The sequence below is a fragment of the Pelmatolapia mariae genome, linkage group LG4, assembly GCF_036321145.2.
Source record: "Pelmatolapia mariae isolate MD_Pm_ZW linkage group LG4, Pm_UMD_F_2, whole genome shotgun sequence".
In the NCBI taxonomy this organism is placed as follows: domain Eukaryota; kingdom Metazoa; phylum Chordata; class Actinopteri; order Cichliformes; family Cichlidae; genus Pelmatolapia; species Pelmatolapia mariae.
This window is the reverse complement of record NC_086230.1, coordinates 23,001,446-23,027,624: the sequence shown is the minus strand read 5'-3', so window position 1 is coordinate 23,027,624 and position 26,179 is coordinate 23,001,446. Positions and strand designations below refer to the sequence as shown.

General features: G+C 40.4%; 1 protein-coding gene across 3 annotated transcripts in view; it reads left to right on the top strand.

Moving 5' to 3' along the window:
- The window catches only part of baiap2a (BAR/IMD domain containing adaptor protein 2a), a 53,242-nt gene that overhangs the window by 1,895 nt on the left and 25,168 nt on the right, over nucleotides 1-26,179 (top strand). For 2 of the 3 annotated variants that reach the window (XM_063471947.1, XM_063471949.1), the window contains exons 2-3: nucleotides 14,460-14,535; nucleotides 17,899-17,985. In XM_063471947.1, the coding sequence (XP_063328017.1) occupies nucleotides 14,460-14,535; nucleotides 17,899-17,985 (163 nt within the window). Of the gene's footprint in view, nucleotides 1-14,457; nucleotides 14,536-17,898; nucleotides 17,986-26,179 lie in introns of those variants that run through there. The other variant, XM_063471950.1, reaches the window with a different exon arrangement.

The window sequence follows — 26,179 nt, the reverse complement described above, 5'->3', positions numbered from 1 at the left end:
TCATGCTTTTTTCACCAAACCTTGCAGCATAAAAGCAGGTTTCGTACTGTTCTTTAATATTTCAAGAGTTCAGTGTGACCCATATCTCAGTGAGGGGAGAAACATGAGTCTTTTACTGTATACTGCGTGTTGTTAATGCAGTAGAGCTGCAATGATGAACTGAGTTAACAGTCAGAAATTATTCCACAAGTATCTGTGTTATTGTGTGTTATTGTCTTTATTCTGGTCATCCTTGAAACACAACTCTAGATATTGTCTGCCTCTCTACAAGATGATTAAGACTAGGGTATATGTTAACAGACACGTTTGCATGTTTTTAAGACATTATTATTTGATCCCCTCCTATGACCTTTAATTTTCACAAAGAAATGCAGTTTCAAATTTTTTATGGTAGTTTAATTTTTGTGAGAGACAGAATATCATCCAAAAATACAGGAAAAAAGCAAGTATTTGATCCAGTGCAACCCACCAAGAATTATGTCTCCTAATATACAGATTAGCTACGTGCTATTTTATGTGGTACACAGATTACAATTAATCGATGAATGATCTAAACTTTTTATGAGTATAAAGCTTACCTGTCCTCTGAATCAGCTTCTTCCAGTCCAACATCTCTGCCAGCATGGGCAAGAGCAAAGAGCTCTCAACGGATATTAAGAACAAGACTGTAAACCTGCAGAAGGCTGCAATGGTCTAAAAGACCATCAACAAGAAGCTTGGTGAGAAGGTGAAAAGTTTTGCTGTGATTATTTGGAAATGTAAGAAATATAAAATGTCCGTCAATTGCCCTCAGTCTGAAGATCTTGCCTCACAACGTGAGGAGGATCTTGAGAAAGCAGGCGGACACAGGAGGCAGTTGGGACCATAATCACCAAGAACACCACTGGAAATACACTACACCTAGTGGACTAATATCTTGCAGCACCCATAAGGTCTCCCAGCTCAAGAAGGAACATGTTTAGGACCATTTTAAGTTTCAAGTGAACATCTGAATGATGAGAGGCTGAGAAGAAAGTGCTGTGTATGACCCAGAGAACACCAACTTCAAGGAGGTGGAAACATTATGCTTTGGGCTGTTGCTTTGTGGCTGGGTCTTCTAGCATGACAACAATCGAAAGACACTGCCAAGGCAACAAAGGAGTGGCTTGCTTAGAAGCACATCATAATCATGGACTGGCCTAGCAAGTTTCCAGACCTCAGTCCTCCTCAGTAGAAAATCTTTGAAGAACCTTAAAGGATTTAGAGAGTTTCTATAAAGAGGAGTGGGCCAAAATCCATCCTGAAACGTGTGAAAACCCAGTGACCACCAAGCACTACGTCATATGTTGCTTGGAGATCAAATGCTTATTTCACTCAATGACAGAGAAGTCAGTTTATAGCATTTATTTAATTTAATGTGTTTTTTCTAGATTTTTGTTTGGTATTCTGTGTCTCCCCATTTAAAGGAAACTGCTATGAAAATTGGAGACTTATCATTTCTTGAAAGTGAGCAAACTTCCTAATTCAGCAGGGGGTCAAATAATTATTCCATTGACTGTATACAGTCAGGTCCATAAATATTGGGACATCGACACAATTCTAACATTTTTGGCTCTATACACAACCACAATGGATTCCAAATGAAACGAACAAGACATGCTTTAACTGCAGACTGTCAGCTTTTATTTGAGGGTATTTACATCCAAATCAGGTGAACAGTATAGGAATTATGACAGTTTGTATATGTGCCTCCCACTTCTTAAGGGACCAAAAGTAATGGGACAATTGGCTTCTCAGCTGTTCCATGGCCAGGTGTGTGTTATTCCCTCATTACCCCAATTACAATGAACAAATAAAAGGTCCAGAGTTCATTTCAAGTGTGCTGTTTGCTTTTTGAACCTGTTGCTGTCAACTGCCAGGATGAGATCCAAAGAGCTGTCACTACCAGTGAAGCAAGCCATCATTAGGCTGAAAAAAACAAAACAAACCCATCAGAGAGATTGCAAAAACATCAGGCGTGGCCAAAACAACTGTTTAGAACATTCCCAAAAAGAAGGATGACCAAAGAATCCTTTCCCTGGTGAAGAAAACACCCTTCACAACAGTTGGCCAGATCAAGAACACTCTCTAGGAGGTAGGTGTATGTGCGTCAGAGTCAACAATCAAGAGAAGACTCCACCAGTGTGAATACAGAGGGTTCACCACAAGATGTAAACCTTTGGTGAGCCCCAAAAACAGCCAGGCCAGATTAGAGTTTGCCAAACGACATCTGAAAAAGCCGTCGCAGTTCTGGAACAACATCCTATGGACAGATGAGACCAACATCAACTTGTACCAGAGTGATGGGAAGAGAAGAGTATGGAGAAGGAAAGGAACTGTTCATGATCCTAAGCATACCACCTCATCAGTGAAGCATTGTGGTGGAAGTGTCATGGCGTGGGCATGTATGGCTGCCAGTGGAACTGGTTCTCTTGTATTTATTGATGATGTGACTGCTGACAAAAGCAGCACAATGAATTCTGAAGTGTTTCGTGCAATATTATCTGCTCATATTCAGACAAATGCTTCAAAACTCATTGGACGGCGCTTCACAGTGCAGGTGGACAACGACCCAAAGCAAACTGCAAAAGCAACCAAAGAGTTTTTGAAGGGAAAGAAGTGGACTGTTTTGCAATGGCCAAGTCAATCACCTGACCTGAATCCGATTGAGCATGTATTTCACTTGCTGAAGACAAAACTGAAGGGAAAATGCCCCAAGAACAAGCAGGAACTGAAGACTGTTGCAGTAGAGGCCTGGCAGAGCATCACCAGGGATGAAACCCGGCGTCTGGTGATGTCTATGTGTTCCAGACTTCAGGCTGTGATTGACTGTAAAGGATTTGCAAACAAGTATTAAAAAATGAATGTTTGATTTATGGTTCTTATTCTGTCCCATTACTTTTGGTCCCTCAAGAAGTGGGAGGCACATTTGCAAACTGTTGTAATTCCTACACCGTTCACCTGATTTGGATGTAAATACCCTCAAATAAAAGCTGACACTCTGCAGTTAAAGCATGTCTTGTTCGTTTCATTTGGAATCCATTGTGGTTGTGTATGGAGCCAAAAATGTTAGAATTGTGTCGATGTCCCAATATTTATGGACCTGACTGTATGTGACACAATCATTGTTTAATCAAGACAGAAAATTGAGCTGGATCAGTAATAAAAATTTTATTAACCATAGTTTACACTCAAAATAATGCAGTAATCAGCATGTTTCAGCACTTAAATCTACTGTTATGAGTTAAGATGCAAAATTACACATTGTCTGAGGCTGAAATGCAGACTGTCATCTTTAATTTCAGTGGATTTTCAGCCAAACTGATGAAGCAGTACAAGTCATGGCTTCTGTTACAGGATTAGATGAAAATGATAGAAAATGGATGCCTGAAAGTGCACAGAGGTAAACGGAAACTTCATCCACCGTATGATCACTGGCTTGGAAAGAAATACATAATGATTGAATATTTCTTTGTGTTTTGCTGAGTAAGAGTCAAACTTGGAATCTCAAGTTGTTGTTTTTCATGTTAGGCTTTTTTTGTGCTAATTGCCTGTGGTGATTGAACATGAATAGTTTCATGCACCTCCAAGTGATAAACACTACAGAAGTCTTCTTTGCTGAGAAAAATAATTGCTTTGACTTCCAAAACCTTGTAACCCTGCTTATGTCTCTGGTCTGTACATATCAGACAGCAGACAATAGTTGTGTTTGTCTGATTTGCAAGCAAACAGCTCCTGAGGAAGAGAAAATGTTAAAAAAAAATATGCAGAGACTGTAAAGTCATTGCAGTCAGCAGCTGGGCAGATACCGAGTAATCACTAGGGAGGTGAGGGGGGTAACTGCGCTGCTGTGAGTCATGTTAGCCCAGTTGAGAGTGTGTGTTTAACAGGGCTGGAATTGTAGGCACGGTGAGAGCAAGAGTGGGGATTCTGCATCTCACTCTGAGTATTGTTCCTTTGGCAAAGGGCAGAGACACTCCTTACTTTCCAGAGATGACTTTATCTTAATCAACAAGGGAGTCAACTCTGTAAACCCAGCAATCCCTGCATGATCCTCCATGACTCACTTCAATTCTCCTCCCTCACGTAGACGGGCAGTTCCAGACGAGGTGACTGGTATATAGTCATTCCTGTGCTGACACAGGGAGACAGATACTTAAGACTGACACTCAGCGCTTGCATGTTTGAGAACCTCTGTGTCTGCACCGCTGTCGTCTCCACCAGCTGGTCATGCCACCGGCTGCCTGTGAAAGGTGGTGGCCTAGATCAAGCCTCTTAGCATGCCGCTGGTTGAAGTCTCAGACTGACCTGGCTCGGGAGGAGGGGAGGACAAGATGAAGTGAATAAACAGATTAGAGCAGGCCTGAATGCAGCTTCGAAAGAACAGAGCTGTGTGCTAAGCCAGTCAATAGTGCAACCTCTTAATTGCTAACATTATACGCTGCTCTCCTGAAGAATAAATAACGTGGACGTTTACATCAAAGCTAAACGCCCCGTGGAAGAATGTAACTTTTTCTTGTATTTCTTCACCCTTTGTCACAGAAAGTATTACGTGTTCTGCCCCTGATACAATGCAGTGCAGGTTTTGAACACACCCTGACAGGTAAGGAAATAAAAGGGTGTGGCTCATCACCACTAGCCCTCAGGATAGCACCCGTTTTCCCATGGAACACCACTCCCTAAATGTCAACACAGCCTGGAAGCCGGTAGATGCCATTTTCTCAAATGTCTGTTATGAATGTGGCAAAATAGTCGTTTGACGTTAAGTGGATCAAGCGCGTTCTGCAGTACGCTCTTGTTATTTGATCTTCATTTTGTGGTTGCCTGATAGTGGCTGCAGTATGTCTGATTAAAGAAAACCCCCTTATCTGAAATGCAGTTTCTCTGCCTAAAAGACATCTTGTTATGTAATAGGTTTCTCTCTCAGTTGCAATATTGTCGTGACATTCACTACACTCAAATGAATGTTACTCTGGTGATGATAAGAGAACTACAGTTTCACCACAATCTCATGTGGGAGATCTGAACAGGTGGTCTCTTAGCAACAACGTGCCATTATTCTTATGTGTTTCTGTCATATCATTGTGCTAAAAGACTTGCAGTTGGTGAAGGGCTAGAGAAGGCGTGTGAGAGGGAGGAATAGCGATAGGAGGATAGTATTTTTTTTTTTTCAAATATGGACATGTTTATTTCAGAAAGGGAATAAAAGGAGATGTAGAGCTAATGAAATGCTTACTAAAAGCCCCAGAAAGGATCTAGTGTAAACCAGCCTCTTTGATGTGTATACAGTGCTGTGTGTCGTTTGTGTGGTCTTACAATAAGAAGTTGTCTGGAGTTGCATAAGTGAAAATGCCATATATTGTTTTATTTGCCTTTTTCCTTGCTGCACGTCAAATAAGGCACCACTTGTCTTATAAAATGCAATTTAAAGGAGTTTAAAATGACTTGTGCTTCTGAACATCTGCCCCCAGAATATAGTGTTTCAACAAGTTTATTCCTGCGGTGCCTAGGGCCTTGAAAAGATTGCATTATGCACTGCAGGAGATATCATAACATTCATTGCCTTTGGAACAGCAGATTTGTTCCCTGTGCCTTTGACTGCGATGCTGAGAGAGGACTATTGCTCCACACACCCACCTTCTCTGCACGTCTGGGGGCGGATGGTTTAGAGACATTCTCTTTTCTTTTACTCATCATTGCTTTTTTTTTTTTTTCCAAGGGCATAGACTGGCGATGCTGACTGCTAAATCCAAAGCTACACTCCAGTGACTCAAACATGCTTCATGACAATCACTGATCATTAAGGTTGATTTGAAGTCACCCTGTTAGCATGGCTACTCTCCCAAATGTAGAGGATAGAAATAAAATGTAAAAGAATATGAATATTGTTTATTTTAGAAAAATAAAGCATTAAAGTGTTGCCAGTGAAGAAGAAGAAGAGATGAAGAGAAGGAAAAATAGATGGAGACATTCCACATCCTTGTTGAAATAGTCCCTAATTACTGTGGAGGGTGAAGCTGTAATTACACAGACAGAAAGAGACACAGACACAGAGACAGAAAATTTCAGTTCATACTGTGTCAATGGACACAATGGTCTTGCATTGATGGGCCATGAACTAGAGTTAACATGCCTGTGGCCGCTCTTACTCTATGCATCTGTGGCAAATGCTGCTACTTTCAGTAGGATTGGCTACACTACACCCACAAGGCCAGCTCAACAGGCAGCCACAGTGCTCTTCTGAGCCCCAAGCCAGTTGTACTTATGGGCAGAAAGTCAGTAATGCTGCATGGATACCCAGATGGTTTGAATGTTCCTTTAGGTGAGAACATTTCCACGCAGCCAAATTTTGCCATTTGGATATAAGATGAGTAATGTTGCAGATTTGCTGCTATGCCACTGTAAACTTTCTTTTTTTTTTGTAGAATTCAAAAGACCTTTATCTATATCTATATCCATCTATATCTCAGAATGTACATGCATCTCAAGTTCGCACCCATGAATCAGCATTAAAAACAAAACAAAACCAAAAAAAATCTGTGGCAAAACAATGCCACCCACATGTTATTTTCAAATTAATCAAGCACTTAGTTGACTGACACCGTGGGAAGCTTAAATGGGAAATTTGCAGTTTCAGTTTGTGTTTAGGTGTTTTCTTTCTGTTTTGGAATGTGGAGAAACTGGAGTATTACAGGTAGTTCTGTAGCAGTAGGATGCTTGCACAGTACAACACATATTTTTCATTGTATTTACTTGTTTCTTTATTTTTATAGAAACGTCTGCAAGCTTTCAAACTGATGTGCAATAATGCTAATTTCCTATACATCTAGCCAGTGACGTAACCTGAAATATAATGAAAGATTTTCTCAGATTCAACATTTTCTATTTTTCAATTAGAAAGCTAAAATCATATTTTGAGGGATTTGCGGGAAATGCATCCCTTTCCTCCACAAAAGGAAAAGGATCTTTTGCTGGTAAAAGAAATAAAGCTAGCAAATAAGTCTGGGTCTCGGTTGCTGTGGTAACCAGTGTCTGCACTGAGTTAGTTGAATGGCTGATGCTGAGGTGGATGAGGGGGTCACACTAGCTGCAGATGACAGCAAAGCAAACAAACACAGTAAATAGTTGGTCTCTGGTGTGTATGTTATTTGTCCGGCGGAGACAGAAGGGGACATTTCAGTTTAAAGGTGAGGAAAAGATAAAGTAATTGTTTGTAGAGGGCTTGGTTTTTCCTACTCAATCTGAGCCCCCTTAGAGACAATTATGGACCCCAAAAGAGTCTTAAAAAAACTCATGTCTGCTCAAGTTATACTGAAATTTGCCACAGTGCCTTTTTCGTGACTAATATTTACAGTAGGAGGCATCGCCAGCCTGACAAACCCTTTTATTTCTGTGTAGCATGCAAGGCATTATCATTGAATTGTTGCAAACCCTGACTGAGTTCACAAATACAGCACACAGGAACTGCTGATATTTATCCTCCGCGCTGCAAGTTAATAAGAGTATAGTACAAATCATAAATTCCCCTTTTTATTCCCATCTTACCAGGAGCGTGTTTACATGACAGAGGATGGAAAGTAGGCTACTGTTGGCAAGAGGCGATGTATGATTTATAGGCTTGGATATGAATTCTTTTTGCAACAGTTTATTTTCAGTGTTTACATAGTTCCTGACATGAGTCTTTTTGGACTAATGACCATGACTGTAGATCTGCACGAAATCCTTTCCACTGTTTATGTTCACAATAAAAATAAAACGTATTCAAAAAATTGGATGACATTTAATACAAGCGTCTAAACCTGCACTGAGTTGTTTCACTACATTTCAAAATTTTAGAAAAGGTAAACTGCTTGTGTGGCATAGCAACATCATTATCTGTGACATAAAAGCCAGTGCTGAAACTGTCAGGAGTTGTTGCAACCAAAGCACATTGTTATAGGAAGAACGTCTCTGTTCTATTTTATATCGATGCCTGTGTTTGACATGAGTGATGCACAACACTTGAGTGTGCACACTTCCATAACAAAGGAATGGAGGAGCTGTTTTTGAAGTCTACAAACTTTTTTTTTTTCTGCTCATAATGTTAAAGTTTTCTCCCTTCAAGAGAACTTGGAAAGGACACACGCATTCATGTGGTATTCTGAGATTTGATTTTTACCTTGGCTTCCACTGAGAGCACATGATGTGCCTACTGCAGCATTAGTAAGGCTTTAAGTATGCGAAACTGCGAACTGGCCAGTGGCATCCGCTCAAAGCGTATACCTCTGACATAAGCGCATGCTTTGCATTGCTGTTTGCAGTTTACTGTGTTTCAGGTTTATAGTAGCTCTTCAGTTAGTCTTTAGAGTCCTTGTACTTCACAGTCTTTCGATAATTGCTGGGAATGCCACTGTACTGTAGGGCTTTGATGTTAATCTTTAAGTCTTAACTTCTTTTTAAATCAAATGATAAAACTGCCCATCCTATCTGAGTATATGGAAGAAGTCAAAACATTCAGTTGTCTAATTTTAAGTGTGACGTTTAAATGGAATTTACTTTCTTCTAGTGAAATGTGATAAAGTTTGGAATGCATTCTCTTAGACGTGTGTCCTATTTCCAATATGGCAACTGTCTCATTAGTTCTAACACCAAGAAAATGATTTCTGATAAGCTGTGACCAGCCTTAGCACCAAATTGACTGGCTTAGGAGAAAAACCCAGGATGGCATAGCATAAACAACCAGAATACCCTCTGACAGGTACCCAGATATATTCAAATCCAGCACCACTGCTACAATCACAGATGAATTTTTATTTTATTTTAGTTAAGTTAATTGTCTAAATATTTCATTTTACCCTGATTGTACCTTGATTCATGTGGACGATGTGACGATGAAAGGAAACGTATATGAAAAGAAAAATCCCTGTTAAACAGTCGGAGTTTCGTGACCACACTGTAGAGACATCATTTGGCCAGCAAGGGGTTTTCCCCCAAGAAATGATTTAGTCAAGGTCCTGTCTGAGGTGTACGGCCTTGATCCCATGTTAATAATCATTCAGCGCACTCAGCTAGACTGGAGATTACACTGGAGCCAAAATATTTGGTCCTAGTACACTAATTAGTTCAGGTATCAGTTGCCCTCCAGCTGATTGAGACTCATTCTTTGCTTATGCACCCTCATTATTAAGAAAGAGAAAGGCAAACGGCATTTTTGCCACTAGTCAGTCCACACAGTATCCACTTTCTTAACATTCTTCCCTAATAACATCAGCAGGTCTGGCAGCTTCTGTCGGCTCTCATCATGTGATAGGTCCTTACAGTCCTCAAATATGCAGTAAATAGCAGATTCAGCGTTCATGTGATCTGGGCATTTATGTATTTATTTAATTTTTTTAAGCCTGTGACAAGTTGCTATGTTGAAGAGGCAGTGAGAAGGAATGAGAGAGGGGAGGGTGAGAGGGAACAGATGATGGCTTCCTGGCTTCTGATTGCGCGTGATTCCCCCTGGTTCTAATCAGCTGGTGTTAGTTTCAAATTGCCCCCTTTGCATGTCATTACAATGTTTGTGTGCGTAGGTGTGTGTGTGACAGAGGAGAACAGAGTGAGCAGAGATGAATGAATGTCCCATAATTTGAATCTGCCATCTAGATGCATCGACCTTGTTTCGATTGTTACTGCTATGGTGAGGGGAAACACTGATTTGTTTAGTGCACAGAAAGAAATCATTTTTTACGTCGCCTAATAAAGTTTTCCTCTAATCCTCCTTTATACATGTACTCATGCACGCCACAGTTCTCTGTATTCTCCCTGTCTCAACTCTGCAGCACAGCTGGGTGTCAAAGAGATCTGATTCATTTTGCAGGAGACATTAGTCTGCCCTCCTTTGATTGTCTCCCTTAATTTTTTGCTCCGAGTGCTGATAATGAATTCAATCAGTCTTCGTGTAGGCAGTGACGAAATGAGCAGACTCTTCCTCTCAGAAGAGGAGAAAATTACTCCAGCCTTGACTTATTTCTTATTTTACGAATTCTTTAATTAGAAGATGATACAACAAGTTTGAAAAGAGGGGGATACAGTACCTGATTATACACCTTTTCTTAAAATTCATAGAATATTTCATCCTCACAGTTTTCTATTCAGTCATCTACTTGATAGCTCTCTCTCTCTCCCTCCCTGCCTCTCTGTCGCACAACCTTAAGTGTCTCCTGGCCCCATTTCCCAATTAGCTGTCACAATTAGGGTAACAATGTAGCACAAGAGAACTGGGATGACAAATTTAGCAACAATGGGAAGAGATGAAGAAAGAAACTACCTCACTTTTTTTCACTTCTTCACTTCCCTTAACTACATGTCATTTAAGTTCTATTGTAATTCATGTCTCTTATATAATAGTTATATCAGTAGCTAATCACATAATACTGTAAATTGGCTCCATAGCTGCATGCATTACTGTCTGTTTATAGAGTGGCAGTGGGTCAGAGTGTGTGTGTGTGTGTGTGTGTGTGTGTGTGTGTGTGTGTGTGTGTGTGTGTGTGTGTGTGTGTGTGTGTGTGTGTGTGTGTGTTCGGATTGTGGAAGAAAAGGCAGCTAGGCTTGTGTCACATACCTTTGGCCTCTTCAGTGGGAGAATGTTCTGTAATGATGCTGTACTGGGCCTAGCTTTTTTTATGTAATCCTCCCACCAGTTTTAAACACCACCACTCTTTATTATAACCACTTGTATCAATGTAGGTGTGTGCACGAGTACACACACATGTATTTGCAAATTTGTGATACACACGTTTGTGTAACCTCTTCAATGAGATGCACTGAATAATTTAGGAATAAGTATTTTCTTAGCAAGGTCCTGAGGGTTGTCTTTTATCTTCCCAGAGGTAGAACAAGCAGGGATACAATTTGTATTGAGGTGCTATGTGAACTTGAGATAAGGTTCTCAACCAATTATATTTGTATCCTTCGAGTGTGTTAGTCTAACAGAGCCGGGGGGAGAATATTACAATAATTTATAATATGCATTTTACTATTGTTTCATCGTAACTTTGGAATAAGTTTATTTAAAACAATTATTTTTATTAAAAAATAAAATAAGTTAGCAGACTGAAGAGTAAGCAGACCATTGAAGAGTCTGTAGGATGTTGTTGCCTTGTGTGTGTTTGTGTCTGTATAAGAACAAAATTTATCACTGTATTGTTGTTCCACGGTGCACTGTAGACTTACCATGAGTCCATTTTACTTGACAGCTAGACCCAGTCAACAGAAGAGGAGGAGGACTCTAAAAGGCTGTGACTTCTGATTTTAGCCAAACAATATAGGATCCTGAACAACTCCTTGTCCTTTTGCTCACTGGTAGTGTTGCTCTGACCACAGCAAATGCTAAAATACTTCATATGTTGTGCAGAGATTTGTGGGTTTCTGAAATAAAGCTATAGGAGTGGGGAATAGCTTCAAAATTATATTACAATATTTCCAGAAAAATTGGAAGAAAAATATTTAATCTACTGAGCAATGTAACCTCGGTAGTGTAAAAGGGTGTTTTCCAATGAGCTACTATCATTGATATCAGACTACCTAATTTGAAGTGTGAATTTTCTTAAACAAGGTGCCAGCTGCAGCGGGTTTATAGTGCAGTAGTAGTGATACAGCAATATATCCGATGACACAGTCAAGTCAAACGCAAACACAAAAGTAACAAGGAATTTATATCCACCGCCCTCTTTCACTGGTATATGGAGCACAACTAGCAAGCGTTCCAGCGGCACTCAGTGAAGTATTTGTTTACATGTGAGTCGCTTATCTCTAGCTAGTTTCTCCTCCTTTTGTAGCCTGGTTGCCTGGAACAGTGTTTTTGTCTCAAGTGGTGAAACGAGTTTGTTATTTTCAGTTTTAGCGGGAACATTTTTCTTGCATGTTTTGCAAAGTACTTTGTTCTCTTGGAGGTTATTAAAATAGCTGCCTGTTTAGGTACTAAATCATCACCTGAGATGGACGCATGGCTCTGACTCTCAGACATGCCCGAGTGTGCTAGAACGTAAAGGCAAATTTATTACTGGCATTAGCAGGGACAATGTGATATGGGACATCCCTGTAAAGCAAAATACTGAAACAAGAGCAAAGACTAAATTACTATTAATCTGATCTGTTTCTTTGAAATATAATTAACAGTACAAACAATGTTTAAGCATTGGTAGTAAACATTTGCTGGCTTCCTTCAGAGCTTCTTTAGTTCTAAAAAAAATGGTGGAGAATCTCAGGTATTTAACTCCTAGTGGGGGTTGGCCCCATTTGAAAGCATTTGCTTTTTAAAGCACTCAAGACTCTAATGACATGGATGATTGCAAACCTACACAGATATTTAACTAACACTATATATACACAGTACTGGCCCAATAGTTGTATCTATATCCAGTTTATAATATAATGCAGAAAAAGATGTTTGGGTAATTGAGGAATGGTGTCATCACATGATTTGTCCTGCAAACCAGCTTGTGACTTCATTGATTACAGTGGTCTAGCAATGTCTTTAAAACATGCACAGCACAGCTCTGAAGGCAGTGGTGTGAAATTGTTAGTTAATATAATGAATGAACAACAACCTTTTTATTTTTCTCTTTTCTCTTGACCATTTTGAAAATGTAGATCCTGTACAATAAAGCATCACTTCTTCTTTTGGCTGCTCGCTTTAGGGGTCACCACAGCAGATCATTTGCTTCTATCGCACCCCATCCCTAGCATCCACTTTTATCACACCAATCCACTGCATGTCGTACTTCATTACATCCATGAACTTCTCTGGTCATCCTCTTTCCCTCTTCAAGATCCTTTTTCCAGTATATCCACTATCCTCCCTCTGCACATGTCCTATTCATCCCAGCCTTGCCTTTCTAACTTTTCCAAACTCCTCAGCTTTTATGGTTTTCCTTTATAGGGCAAATGTTTATCAGGTATTGGTTATAAGAATATTGTTGACAGACAATAAAACTATTTTGTAGCAATACTTAAAACTATATCCTAGTTGAATACCTTTTAAATTGCATTTGCCTAAATCACAATCTCGTATAGATGTATAGATCTAAACCAGTAAATCAGAGTAAATGAGTCATTGATGGTGACTTGTCTTTTGGCATTTTGATGCTATTACTTGTAGTTTGCTCCAGTTTTACATTTTCTTTTGTAAGCAGAGTCATAAAAAGGTGTAGTACTTTAATTACTGATGATAAAGAAAATATCGGCAGTTTATATCTTACTCATTTGGATTTTCACTATAGATGGATTACATACATATATGGTGCTGCTCAACTTTTGGCAGAGTTTAAAAAAAGTAATAAGGAATAAAACTGGCAGAAAAATGAAGGGAAAAGCAAAAATGCTGAAGTCTGAGTGAGGATAAGAGGCCCATGATTTTCAGGATGGGCTGATGGGGTTTTAGCTTGACACTAGTGGCACCTTACCATATTATTTTGCCACTGTGTGGATTCAGGCTAGAAGTAGATTATAAAGTGTTCTCCAGCAGTATTGATGGTTGGTGGAGACTGCTGCTGCTGCAGCAGTGTTGTAGTTGTCTCTCTTTCCCCCTGGCTATTCCTGACTATGTGACTAGGGACCGGCTAATTGGAGGAAGCCCTGGAGAAGCGCAGGAGGAAGGAGGGGAGGAGAAGGGAGGTGGTGGTGAGAAGTGTCAAGAATCATGCATTCTCAGCATTTAAACTGCACCTTGGAGTGTATTGGGATACAGTATTTCCAGAGCAAAACAGTGTAGCTTACTGATCCAGCCAAAACAAAAGATATGACTTCTGCGACTGGTTATTATGAAAATGAGAAACCCATTAATAAAATGCTTGAATTTCACTGAACCAGTACTGCAGCACACAGTTCTTGGAAAGGCTGTTAGTACAATTAACCACACTATAAGCTGGATGTTTTGTCAGGCATTAAAAAGGCTCCAAAAGGCAGCAACCCTACAAACACGGTCGAGAGCTATAGTTCAGTAACTCCTACTCCTAATAAGATAAAACTTTAAGACTTATTACATTTGAATTAGTAAGTTTACATTTGAATTTGTTAAGACACCAAACCCCCTTTTGCACCATGCTGTAAACATGTTTATTTCTACTGTGAAGTTGGGCATTTTAACATGGCAGTCTACGGGGACCGACTTGCTTTTGGAGCAAGCCTCCAGTAATCATTTGAGGAACTGCAGCTTTTTGGCACGTCGACTTTGGCTCCATATTTCAGCCCCAGAGGTTGCCTCTTGGTCTGTACACTGGTGTGTGTTCTGTATATAGCTGTTTACTTTATAGAAAACTGGTTTTGTGCACCTGGAGAAGCTTTGCATATAAAGAGAATGTGAGGCAAAAAGTGGAATAGCGAATAAATAAAGCAATATGCAAGTCTTTGCTCTTGACTCACAGTCTAATGATAAGTAAAGGCCCAACCTCCCATCTATTTCTTGTTTTCTTTTTCAGACCATTATGGAGCAGTTCAATCCCTGCTTACGGAACTTTGTTGCCATGGGGAAGAACTATGAGAAGGCCCTTGCCAGTAAGTCCTTTCTTTTTTTCTTTCATGCTCCTGTTTCGCTGCAGATTTAGGCACTTAGCCAAGAAAACACTCTGTTTCTTTCTCTTTCTTTATCTCACACACACACACACACACACACACACACACACACACACACACACACACACACACACACACACACACACACACACACACACACACACTCTACCTTGCTTTATGTATCTAGCTACATATCCTTTTTTGTGCATTTAAAAAAAACAAAACAAAAAAACCCTACAAAATTTATCCTTGTGCTAAATAGGCAGACCTAATCATTTGGTGCAGAGCTTCTGGCATTGCTTGTACATGGTTATAGAGGTGTAGTCAGAGCAACACAAAAGCCCTCTAATCTAATTCAAAAGCGAGGATAGCTCACTGTCAGCAGTCAGATTTACAAAGGAAAACAAGTGTGTGTGTGGCTGTGTGGCTATGTGCTTGTGCTTGTGCATTTGTTTGTTGGAATCCCAAACACTTACAGCCATGCCTTTTGAATTCTTCATTTACTCTCTGATTTGAGCTGCTTTTAGAAAATCAGGTCAGGACATTGTACAGAGTTGTCCTTTCTCACATGTAGCACACAGCAGTGTTATCTCACTGCTGGAAACTGTACTGTATTTAATTTAGGCAAGGTAAGGTAGGATGTGCAGGGTGCAGGATACAGGATGACCACTTGCTGGCTGTGAATTTGCACAACTGTTACTGTGCAGGCATTATTCCCACATCACATGGACTTTGTAGGAGGTAGCAGCTTAAAGACCAGTTCATGTTCAATCTGACTGTGTCCAGTATTTGCATTCTCACATAAATCTTTGTTGGGCGTTGTTTAGAAAAATTCGGCGTTGTAGAGCATGTGTGAAAAATTAGTTTTGTAACTAAAAACGACTGTCATACAATGTGTTCCTCAACCATAACAAGACCTCCCTCTGCCAGTCCAACTCATCCTACCATTAATGATGTTCTCTTCCCTAACAAGTTTTTTTCTTTCCGTTGATGCACAATAACTAATCCTGTCTTTGGTTTAAGTAGGAAACAGACTGGTAGGCACTCACAGAGCCATTAAAGACCCACTTTGCAGAATTGGCTAAACCCAAGGGACTAAGCAGCTCTCATTTGAGGGGGCTGGGGATGGGAGTGCACACCATATCCATATGGTGCAATCACTGAAATTATCCCACACCAGAAATGCCAAAAGCCTTCACTGATAGGCCTGCTTGGTCTGGGTATTAGAGTATTACAGGTTTTCCAACACAGCATTCAGTCAGTGAATTTCACAGTGGCTGGTAAGTGTAAAAGCAACAAACACTGCGACTGACCGAGTCTAACTGCCAAGCCAACAGAGACTGTAATTTTTTATACAAGTCCCCTGACAATATGATGATTTTGACACACTTACAGAAAATCTTTACTGTCTCGATCAAGATGTGTTATCCCTCCTCAGAGTGAAGGATGAGTGAAGGATCAGTAGCTCTCAAATAAACCCCTCCCCTACCATTTGCCTGCCGTGCAATCAGAGATCCAATAATCCTCTCCGTCTGTCTCTCTGAACCCCTTACCACACATTTCATTAGATAGACCCACCCGTATAGATCCAGCTTATCTAATCAGCCATTCTTCAGTTACAGAGACACTATCACACGTGCTACAGCAGCAGCATCAGCAAAAAGAAAGTGTCTGTTGCTGGGAGATCTGCAAGAGCTCTCACAACCCCCCCTACCACACATGTGCAAACTCACATGAACTGACACTCACACATTCACACTTTCCACATCAAGGCAGGCAGGAGGCCTGTTTGACATAACGAAGAGGACTCGGCTATGATGCTCTGAAGGCTCTGCTCTTATTTCTCTGGTCTTTCCCATGCAGTAGAGAAAGAAGGAAGCACAGGCCATCTCCTGCCATTGACTCAGCTGTAATTGGGATTAGCATTAGCATATGTCCCTCAGCCTCGGAGCAGAGCTTCGAGGCTTCCAGCCTAGGAGACTTCCCTTATTGCAGGGCAGCTGCATCTGTCTGCTAGAAATAGCTTGCCCCTGCCAGGACATTGTTGTAAATGCGCCTCTCACCTGGCAGCTGTCTGAAAGGCACAGGCCCATCTGTCACCTGGACTGCTGTTGAATTCACCTCAAAAAGCACTGGCCATTATTTGCTGGAGATTGTCAGACTGGTGGAGGACTGCATGGTAGTAAGGCAGAAATCACTGGAAGCTGACTCTGCCCTGTGTGACCTTTGTTAGCCTGGTCAGGTGCGGTTGAAATGATAGTGGCTGAGGTGGATATTGATTTGTGCAGCCAGGACGACTCTTTATTTAGCCGCAGAGCAAATACAAGCAGAATGACTGCCCATTTGGATTAACTTCACTGATTGTTTTTGTGCATGCATGGAGCAAAAGTCAAACTTTCTATGTGTGCACGAGTAGCCCCTTATAGGTCACGAGACCTATAGCCATGTTCATTCACTGTATGTCATGTGAGAATTTTAGAAACACTGTATGCTTTATGCCTTGCATTAGTGCTAGCGGGGAGCATGTGGAATCATTGTCTATACAGGTGTACGAGGCTTGTCAATCAGCAGCCAACACAGTCACTGTGTCACCCTGCTGTGGGGTGTTCAAACATATTGACATAAAAGATTAAATGGAATGGAAGAAGCAAAAGTCCAGTGGCGATTATCAGCATGTGGTTAACAGCATGACATTACTCTTTCCTTTGTGAAACCACATTGTTTTCTCAGAGCTATTGATTTCTCTTTTTTTCATATGTATGTGACCTATTGGCCATGGATCAAAAAGAGGCCTGAGATAAATATTCTCCTGTGCATTTTATATATACATTTATTTATATTTATATATATAATAAATGCTTAGCTTTTCTTTACTGTATGATATAGAGGGGGAAAAAATAAAGCGCACTTGCAAACTTGTTTAAAAAAGGCTTCTGCAGGGTATGGCACAAAAAATTGACATGGAAAAGCTGTTAAAACATGGACAAAGGAAGTGTTTCCAGGTGTTATAAAATATTGAGTGAGTGGTTTCATAGCAAAATTAATTTAGCTCAAGTGACCCAAAAAATGCTCACATACTTTATTCTGACTCAAAGGTGTAACATTTATTATTTTTCATATGAAACTAGAAACAGAACATAAAAGGAAAAAAAACAGATTTAGTGTTTGAAATACTTCTAAGAGAAACTAGAGATCACTGCATAGAAAGCTGTCACCTGTGTTCACACAAAGCTAAACTGTGCATTGTGAGGTTTTTTTTTTTCAGAATGGAAAGTGGACTGTTCTGTAACCTTTAAACTAATAACCCCTTTATTTCTTTTTGTACTCACTCCTATTTTCTTCTAGATGTGACATTTGCTGCCAAAGGCTACTTTGATGCTCTGGTCAGAATGGGTGAACTGGCCAGTGAGAGTCAAGGATCCAAAGACTTGGGTAAGTGATGTATATATGATAACCCTACCTTCTTTCTTTCCATCTTATTGGAGGGTTATTTTTTTCCTTCCTTTTATCTGGTTACATTGGCCTTATAGAGAAGCCGCATTATCTTTCTGTGTATAAAATAATGTGACAGTTAAGTAGCATTTAGGAAGAAAACATGGGGGTTGATAGAGAAGGTGCTTTTTAATTAGTCTTTTTAATCTAGTCATTTCACTCATGGAGGAAATGACTTCTTCACTACACGGGCCTCCTTTTCATAGGGAAATGTTCTAGGAAGGAAAAGCAAAACAATGATGAGTGCAGTATCATCAGCAGCACAGTGAGGCAGGGGCTGAACATTGTCATTTTCAACAGCATACATAGTTAGATGCTTCCAAGCTGAAAAGTATAAAGTCTTTTTAGATTTTTGGTAGGAGAGTGCCAGTTTGATACTTTTCCTGCATGGCATGCTTTCATTTTGTGGAAAAATGTATGCGTATACTGGACGTGTTGCTCTTTAGATTAAATGCTTATGTCATGTCAATTAGGTGTGTCTGGATGTGAGCATTCTGGTTGCAAACATAGAGGTCAATTGGAAAAGCAACACCTGGTGCTCTCGTAGTGAGTAGTTTCCTAGGTGATCAGTGATTTTCTCTGTGTGTGTGTGTGTGCGTGTGTTTGCTGTCCCCAGCCCAGGGGAAATCAGCTCATGTTTGAAGAGATTCCCTTTTGCACTGATTGTGCATTCGGCTGCTTGATCTGCGCAGAAGTAGCTGTTGATTTGATGGGGCCTTTGTTGCTGTGGAGCTGACATACAGTTTGGGTTTCCTCCAGCCCAGCCAACAGGGACTGACATGAAAGTGCTTTCAGGATGTTTTATTCAGCAAGCGATCCTCTCGCTCTCTCTATCTCTATATCTCACGGCGTTTGTGTGGATTTCTATTGATTCCAAAGTTCACAGCAGTACTTCCATGCTGAACCCAGCCTTGCTTACAGTAGCTGGCTCTTCGTGACCAGACAACCTCGGCTGAAGTTGTCACAAAGGCAGAAGAATATATATGTAGTCTAACTGACAGCTGGTCTAATCTCCTCTTGCACCACCAACCACTTGGACTGTAACAGCACTGAATTCTATCTTATTTTAAAAAATACACATTATTGAATGTGCTTGAAGTTTCTGTGTGTGCTGGGATTTGATTTAAATCCTATTCATAACGGAAATAAAGCTGCCAAATTTGGAAATTGTACATAGACCATTGTGTGTAGGATATTTCCGTGTGTATGAGGCAACTGAAAACCTTTTGGAAAAGAACTTGATATTTAAACGACTAAACTTCTCTGTCTTAATATCTGCCCATTCTTGTCTGCCCATCTAGACACAGCAAAGACTGAGCTTCTCACTCATTAAGTTTGAAAAAAAAAAAAAAGATTGTGATGTAATTAAATATAATGCGTCCTGTTGTTTGTTGTCTGTTTCTTATATCATGTGTGCGTTACACCCAGCGGTTCTCTACATGCTTCTGTGTTTTCCACAGGAAGAATTAGTGTTTTGTTTTCCAACCGGTTGCTTGCAACATTTTAGAGTCCCCACCCTGAGGTCACGTCCAATATAATGACCTGAAGTTCAACTGTATGTACAGGGTTAGGCCCCAGAGCCCTGGGTTTCCTGTTTGGCTGGTGGTAGAACACTAAAATATCCACAGACCGGGAGCATCTCAACTACCCATATAAACCACAGCCTCTGTGTGCTAAAGTTGAGAGCACACAAAATTTCTGCTTCCAGTATGGAAGTATAGAAGCAAACACAAGTGTAAAATCAGGCTTGTAAGAAATGCAGTGGATGTGAGTGCTTTAATGGATTCTACCTTAGCAAGCTAGAATCCATTAAAACTGATTGATTTGTTCTGTGGACTAGCTGTGTTTGAGCTGACTGGCTCAATGTCCTTTAAAGGTAATCTGCATCTTTTTTCCCCGTTTTCTTTTTGTTTGCGCATGTTCACACATGCACGTATGAGTTTGAGCTCTTGTTGCACCTCTTTAAAGCCTGTTAAAAGCTCAGTTAGAGATGGGCGCAAACGGTCCCGCCTACACACCTAAGAGTCTGCAGATGCTAACCATCTCCTTCCTCTCTCCTGGCTTTTTATTTTTTCCTGTCATCTTTGACCCCCTCACACACACACTCGCACAGTGAGGGATGAAATTACTTTGTGAAAATGATTGCCTCTGTTGCCTGTTTTCATTATCAAATCGACACACACTGTAGCCTAGCTTGATTCTTTACAACACCTTGACAACAAAGCGTGTTCCCACAGGAATCCACCCTGGTGTGCGCTGTACTCCATGTGCATTCATGCCTTTTATACTTTACATCGTTTTGTGTGTTTGTACATAAACCATGTGCCATTTCTATGTGTTTATATAGTATGAGAGCTCTTTTAATCCACTTGTGTAGATCTCTGCCTAGAGTCTCTCTCTCACCAGCCCCACTACTCCCACATACTCCCTCCCACATATCCTCCTCTGGTTGGGCTAATCATCGCCTGTCACTTTGCCACCCACACACATGCATGAACATGCACACTAACACACACACACACACACCTGCTCTCCCTCCCTCATTTCTTTTTCTTTTCCTTCGTTCGCTGTGTCTGCCATCCTACTCTTACTTTATCTCTCTCTCTTCATGTAGGTCTGGAGGGAGTGAGCAATTATAACCTCAGTGAGGCTTGTGGGGCTCTCCAACCCTTTTAGGGAAATGTGGTGTTTGTGGGGCTGGAGGTATTTACGACAGTCCCAACCCACCAGCCCTTCTTCATTGTGTTTATATCCATTTGAAGCTAGAGGCGTGTTATTTACGACTAGGCCTGTAGCTAAGGCAGTTTACAGGTTTAAACTCCTCCGGAAATTTCAAGCATTTTGATTCGTCACTGTAACAAGCCCTCTTTTAAATTTCTCAAGACTGGTTGGTTAGATTTCTGCCAGTCAGTTAAGTTTCCCTATTTTTCCAAAAAAGGTCTTGCTTCAAAGTCTGGTGTGTTGGCTATTCTTGCTCTACTCAGTTGATTTCAGAGTTCAAATTAATATGACCTAAATAAAATTAAGAGTCTACACATAACTTTGCATGTCTGAAATATTGCCTGAATCATGGTAGATTGAATCTGTTGTCTTGTCTGCATTTTCTTGCTGCATAACATGGGCTATGTGTATTGCAAATAGACTAGTGCTTTTCTACTCTACTTGAGCACTCAAAGCACATTGCACAACAACCCATTCACCAGTTCACACACACATTCGAACATGCACTTTTCTCTATGCCTAAGCGCTTTCTGTCTAGCATTTACATGCATTCTTACTCTCCTGAACGCATCAGGAGCAACTCAGGTTCAGTATCTTGGCCTTTGACACACAGACGAGAGCAGTCAGAGACTTAGCCACCAACCTTCTGATTAGTAGATGACCTGCTCTACCTCCTAAGCCACAGCCACAATAGGGTAGGCTCAAGCTGCCAGTCTCAAGCAGAGATGAGGCTATTCAGACCCACCTGATGCACAACTGAAAACACTGATTTCTTGCGGCTGTCCATGCCAGTAGCTTTCAAGATGTAAACTTGGTGGTTTCCATCTAACCAGTGAAAGTCAGCACATTAGTTTGTAAGACTTGTCTTTGTTTTATCTTTGTCCACTTGAGTATCACGGATCTGCATGACTGACTTTTCACTGAAGGTATGCTGGAAGGTTTTGGCCTCTTTAAGACTCAGTATGGTCAGCCTGTTCTTCTTTAAAACTTGCCTGTGCTTGGCTGGGTGTGTTCCATTATGCTGTCCTAAATGTTAGCATTTCAGTGAGAGCTTTTTCTAAAAACCTGTGCAAGCACAGAAATTTCATAGATATCATATTGTTTTTATATTTGCTGTGACTTTCATTTACCCTGTCCTCTGGCTAACAATAAAATAAACTCCCCTTTGGCCATTTGATTTATTCGTCTGTTTTCAACAACCCGGGCAAGAATGTGAAATGCATACACTTTAGACTCCCCAGCCAGAGGAAATCAAATATATTTCATCCCCTCTTATCAGCTTCTCTAGCCTTGCTAATAGCCAAATTTTAATAACATCTTGTATGATTCAGCACAAAGACATGTCTTTCGGGAAATAACATGCATTAGGAAAAAAAAAAGGGAGGCAAATATTAAAAGCACACACTCGCACACAAAAACCCATATTCCTCTCAGTAATTATTGTAGAAAAAAGTGGTACACTCTGGGAAAATGAGGCTGCAAACTGATGTAGCATAACTGTCTTTTTTAGGTTAATGGACCTGGGACACAGGCATTAAATATCTGCCTGTAATTCTATGCTGTCTAAAAGACTACAGTAAATAACATGGTTGTTGCTGAGAGCAAATACTGGGACATGAGGAGTTAACTTTGATATGCTGTATTTGAATGAGCACCCATAAGTACACATACTTTATACATGCATGTCTCTTTAACGGTCTGTCTGTCTCTCTTGCTCTCTCTGTCTGTCTTTAGTATGGCCTACCTCTCTCCTCCTCCAGCACCTGTCCCTGTTTAAATGAGAGCAGAGGAGCTCTTTTCTTAGCTCTGTGCCACCATCCCAGGGGTCTCTGCCTTATCCTGCTCTATTTCTGAGATACGCATTGCATGCTGGGAAGCTAGTGGCCCCTACAGTCTCCATCTACACACATTCACAATGCCCTTCATTTGTTCATGGCAGGGAACAGCATAGTACTGGACAATTTTACTCAAGGCTCAGTGTAAAGGTTACTGTTAAAATAATCCTACACAAAATTGAGGTTTGTGTAGATCTGTCACTTTAATAAAAGGTCACTAAGGTAGACAATGCAGAGATGTATAATCAATATAAACTACACAGCAGCTGTCCACAAAAATGCATATTAGCACATATACTCACGCATAAACACTATGTTGCTAGGCAACTTGGTGGTTCTTGGTAGTCTCATCTGAACGATTAGTTACAGCAATCAATAAGTTTGTTGTACTCAAATGTAGGCTCAACCATCCTCAAATCTACCTATTTATTTTACCAAATACTGATAGTCAATGAAAAGTGTACCTTAGTGCCCTCTTAAAGAGATGGTGCACACTTTGTTGAGGGTAGATATTCCTAAGTGAATAAAGAAGTAAAAGCTGATAGAGCTGATGATATTCACCATATCATATAGCTTAGCCCAATCGGATGCTAAGATGAAATAATTCTAATCTTAAACGTCACCAGCATAGTCACCTAATGCTGTTGGGTTGTTGTGCTTTCCAATATTCACAAGCTGCTAACCCTGGTCTCTGCTGGAAGTGGGAAACGTACAGGTGCTGTATACATTTTTAAAAATGTGTCTTTTACAGAAACAGCTCTGCCTTCAACTGGCTGCAGATCCAGGAGCAGCTTCTTCTCTGCTGCAGAGTGCTCCAGTGCCAAAATGACTGCTACAGCACATTTAAATTCTGCTGGTTAGACTGCCACCAATGAAAACCAGCAGTTAGTGCCATGCCAGTGTTAAAGTGTGATCAAACCAGTATGTCCACATCCGACATCCATTTATGCAAATCGGATTTTTATGTCATCATTTAAAACCTTGTCTACTATTTTTATGCCATGATCCAAAAGAGTGTGTATTTGTAGGTCTGAGCTTGTACATGGGAAATAATCCACTAGCAGCAACTCTTAGGATGTAGCCTATACAAAACAGATCAATGCACTTTAGAAGCCCCAGTGAGTCTACTGTTGTTTCCTCTCAGTGGTGCATTAGTGTACTCTGTTGTGTTTAGATGCCCTGGTTTACATAGAGCTTTCTTTCAGGGTCAAGTAGCGCGCACACACACACACACACACACACACACTCATGGTTAAAGAGCTTAGTTAGATTTTCAAAGCAACCACTCTTTTTTTTTTTTTCTTATTTCAACATGACTGTGCTCTTTTTTTTTTTCTTTTTTTTTGGTTTTTCTTATAGCCTTATAGCATTTGATAAAACTATGCTGTATTAGGGATTCAAATGTAATGATAAAAGCTGTTGCTCTTTTATTTTGAATGTTCTTTTTGTTTTGTTACATTGTTGTGTGACATGACAGCTATGTTCTTCAGGGATTTTCCAGGTCTCTTCACTTTTCCCTGTCCTACCTACTGTTGTCTGTTTGCCTAACTTACCCTAGATTATGTTGAACATTTTTTCCACTCTGAAGTTGATACTTTTGATTCTTAGATGTCTTTGTGTCAGGTGAGGGAGACAAAAGAATTCCACATCACAAACACAGTACTGTGCATTTCTTTATATTTTGGTTTCAAGGAGTCAGACTTTCTTGTAACTTTTGGAGTGTTCTTAAGCAATACTGTAGTTCTCCATGCTTTCTGATAGTCTCAAAGTTTTTCTTTGGATTTTGGCTGCTTTTTTACTCACTTTCAGTCCAATCCTCTGATCATTTTTGGAGGGAGGTTTCATTTGTTAAGCCACTTAACTTTGACCTATAAGTCATTCAAGCTTAAAAAGACATCTAACTGGACAAGTGGAGGACAAAAGAAGTGTGAGGTCTAAAAAGATATCTACAGCAGATAAACAGTATTAGATGTTGCTATTGCACAAGGGGGGTTGTGCAGCAGCAATCAAAGTATCAGTCATGGTGCCAGGCTTTGTTCGGCTTTATACAGGTTTCCACTAGTTTACTAAAGTACACGCAGCTCTTATACTCCCAGAGGAGACCCCGCAAAACACATATAACAGTTTATATGTATGGGGAGAATGACAGACAGGAAATGGTCTCCTGCAGTGATCTGGGTGACTTTTCAACCCAGTGAACTATATCGGCACCCCACACAAGTTTACGTTGTAATAAATGTATTGAGTCATGCATGTAAACCCCTAGCTTTACATGCATGACTTAGTGAGATCATAGTCCACTAATTAAAATAATTTTAGTGTTAGTTGTTTTTCTTAAAAAAAGAAATCATTATTCAAAAGATGCAAAAGTGATGCAAAATTTTCAGTCTCTACTGCCCCTGCGGTAGCATTAAATATTCAGAAAAGGCCATTATGAAACTGAAAATATGCATATTTTTGGTTTTAAATTATTAGGTCAGCAGTCAAAAAAATAAAGGTTTTGGTTTAATGATGCCAGATCATTTGAATGTGCTGTCTACCTCTACCTCAGAATTAAAGTCAAGATTATGATATATATTTTTAAACTTTGCCTCACTTCACTTCAGCCATTACATATTTCCCTGTTAAGCCTTTATTATGGCCTACATGCATGACACCATTGCTGGGCAAACTTATATCAGGCTAGTAGGTTGAACAGCTGTGACTGCTAAGCTTCTAATTTAAGCCAGATGTCAAACATGCATCAGTATTTTTTTTCTCCTCCTGTGAGAGGCTACATGAATGAGCAAAGTGGGAAACGAGTTCAAACTGAGTTTATCGTTGAGTTTACAGAACCTACGTGTACACGGGTGTGTGTCTGCGTCTTTACGAGAGAAGGAGATGGATGAACTTTAAATACAAGCTGGCCTCAGAAGCTGTGCTTCCACAGTGTACTACACATGTGCAGCATACACCCTGGGCCATCCAGAGTCTCAGCTATTATCTGTGTCTCACATATTATACTGCTGTCCTATTATACTTGCCTACTTACAGTGTAGTTGTTTCCCTTGTGGCTTGGCTTGCCAGGTAGGCTAGCGTTTACATCCCTGCTTAGTCACAGAAACTGTGTGCACACACACACACATTGTACTTTACTCAGACTCCCCAGGCGAGCAGCACACCACTCTCCTCCCCGGGAGATTTTATATGCGGATGCAATGATGGTTGATTGTAAGGATGGAGATCTTTCAACTGTGTTTTGTAACACAACATTTTGCCAGCATTGCTCCTCATCTTGTAGCTTCTTCCATGGCAACGACCCTCGCATTATCCTGCTTCCATGACAACCCTTAGTGAATCTGGTTTGACCTTCACCAGTGATTCAGTGTCTCTCCATCCACCTCCATTCTCTCCATCTCTGTCTCTCGTGTTGCAAACTTCCAGTTTTTATATATATTTTTTTTCTGCACCATAGCCCACATTCTGTTATTCACTTTTTTTTTCTCTATCTCCACCTGTGTGGGTGTATCGTGGCTGCTGTTACACAAGCAGTCAATACATCTACACAAGCTGATGTCATACTTCAGGGGACAGTCTGT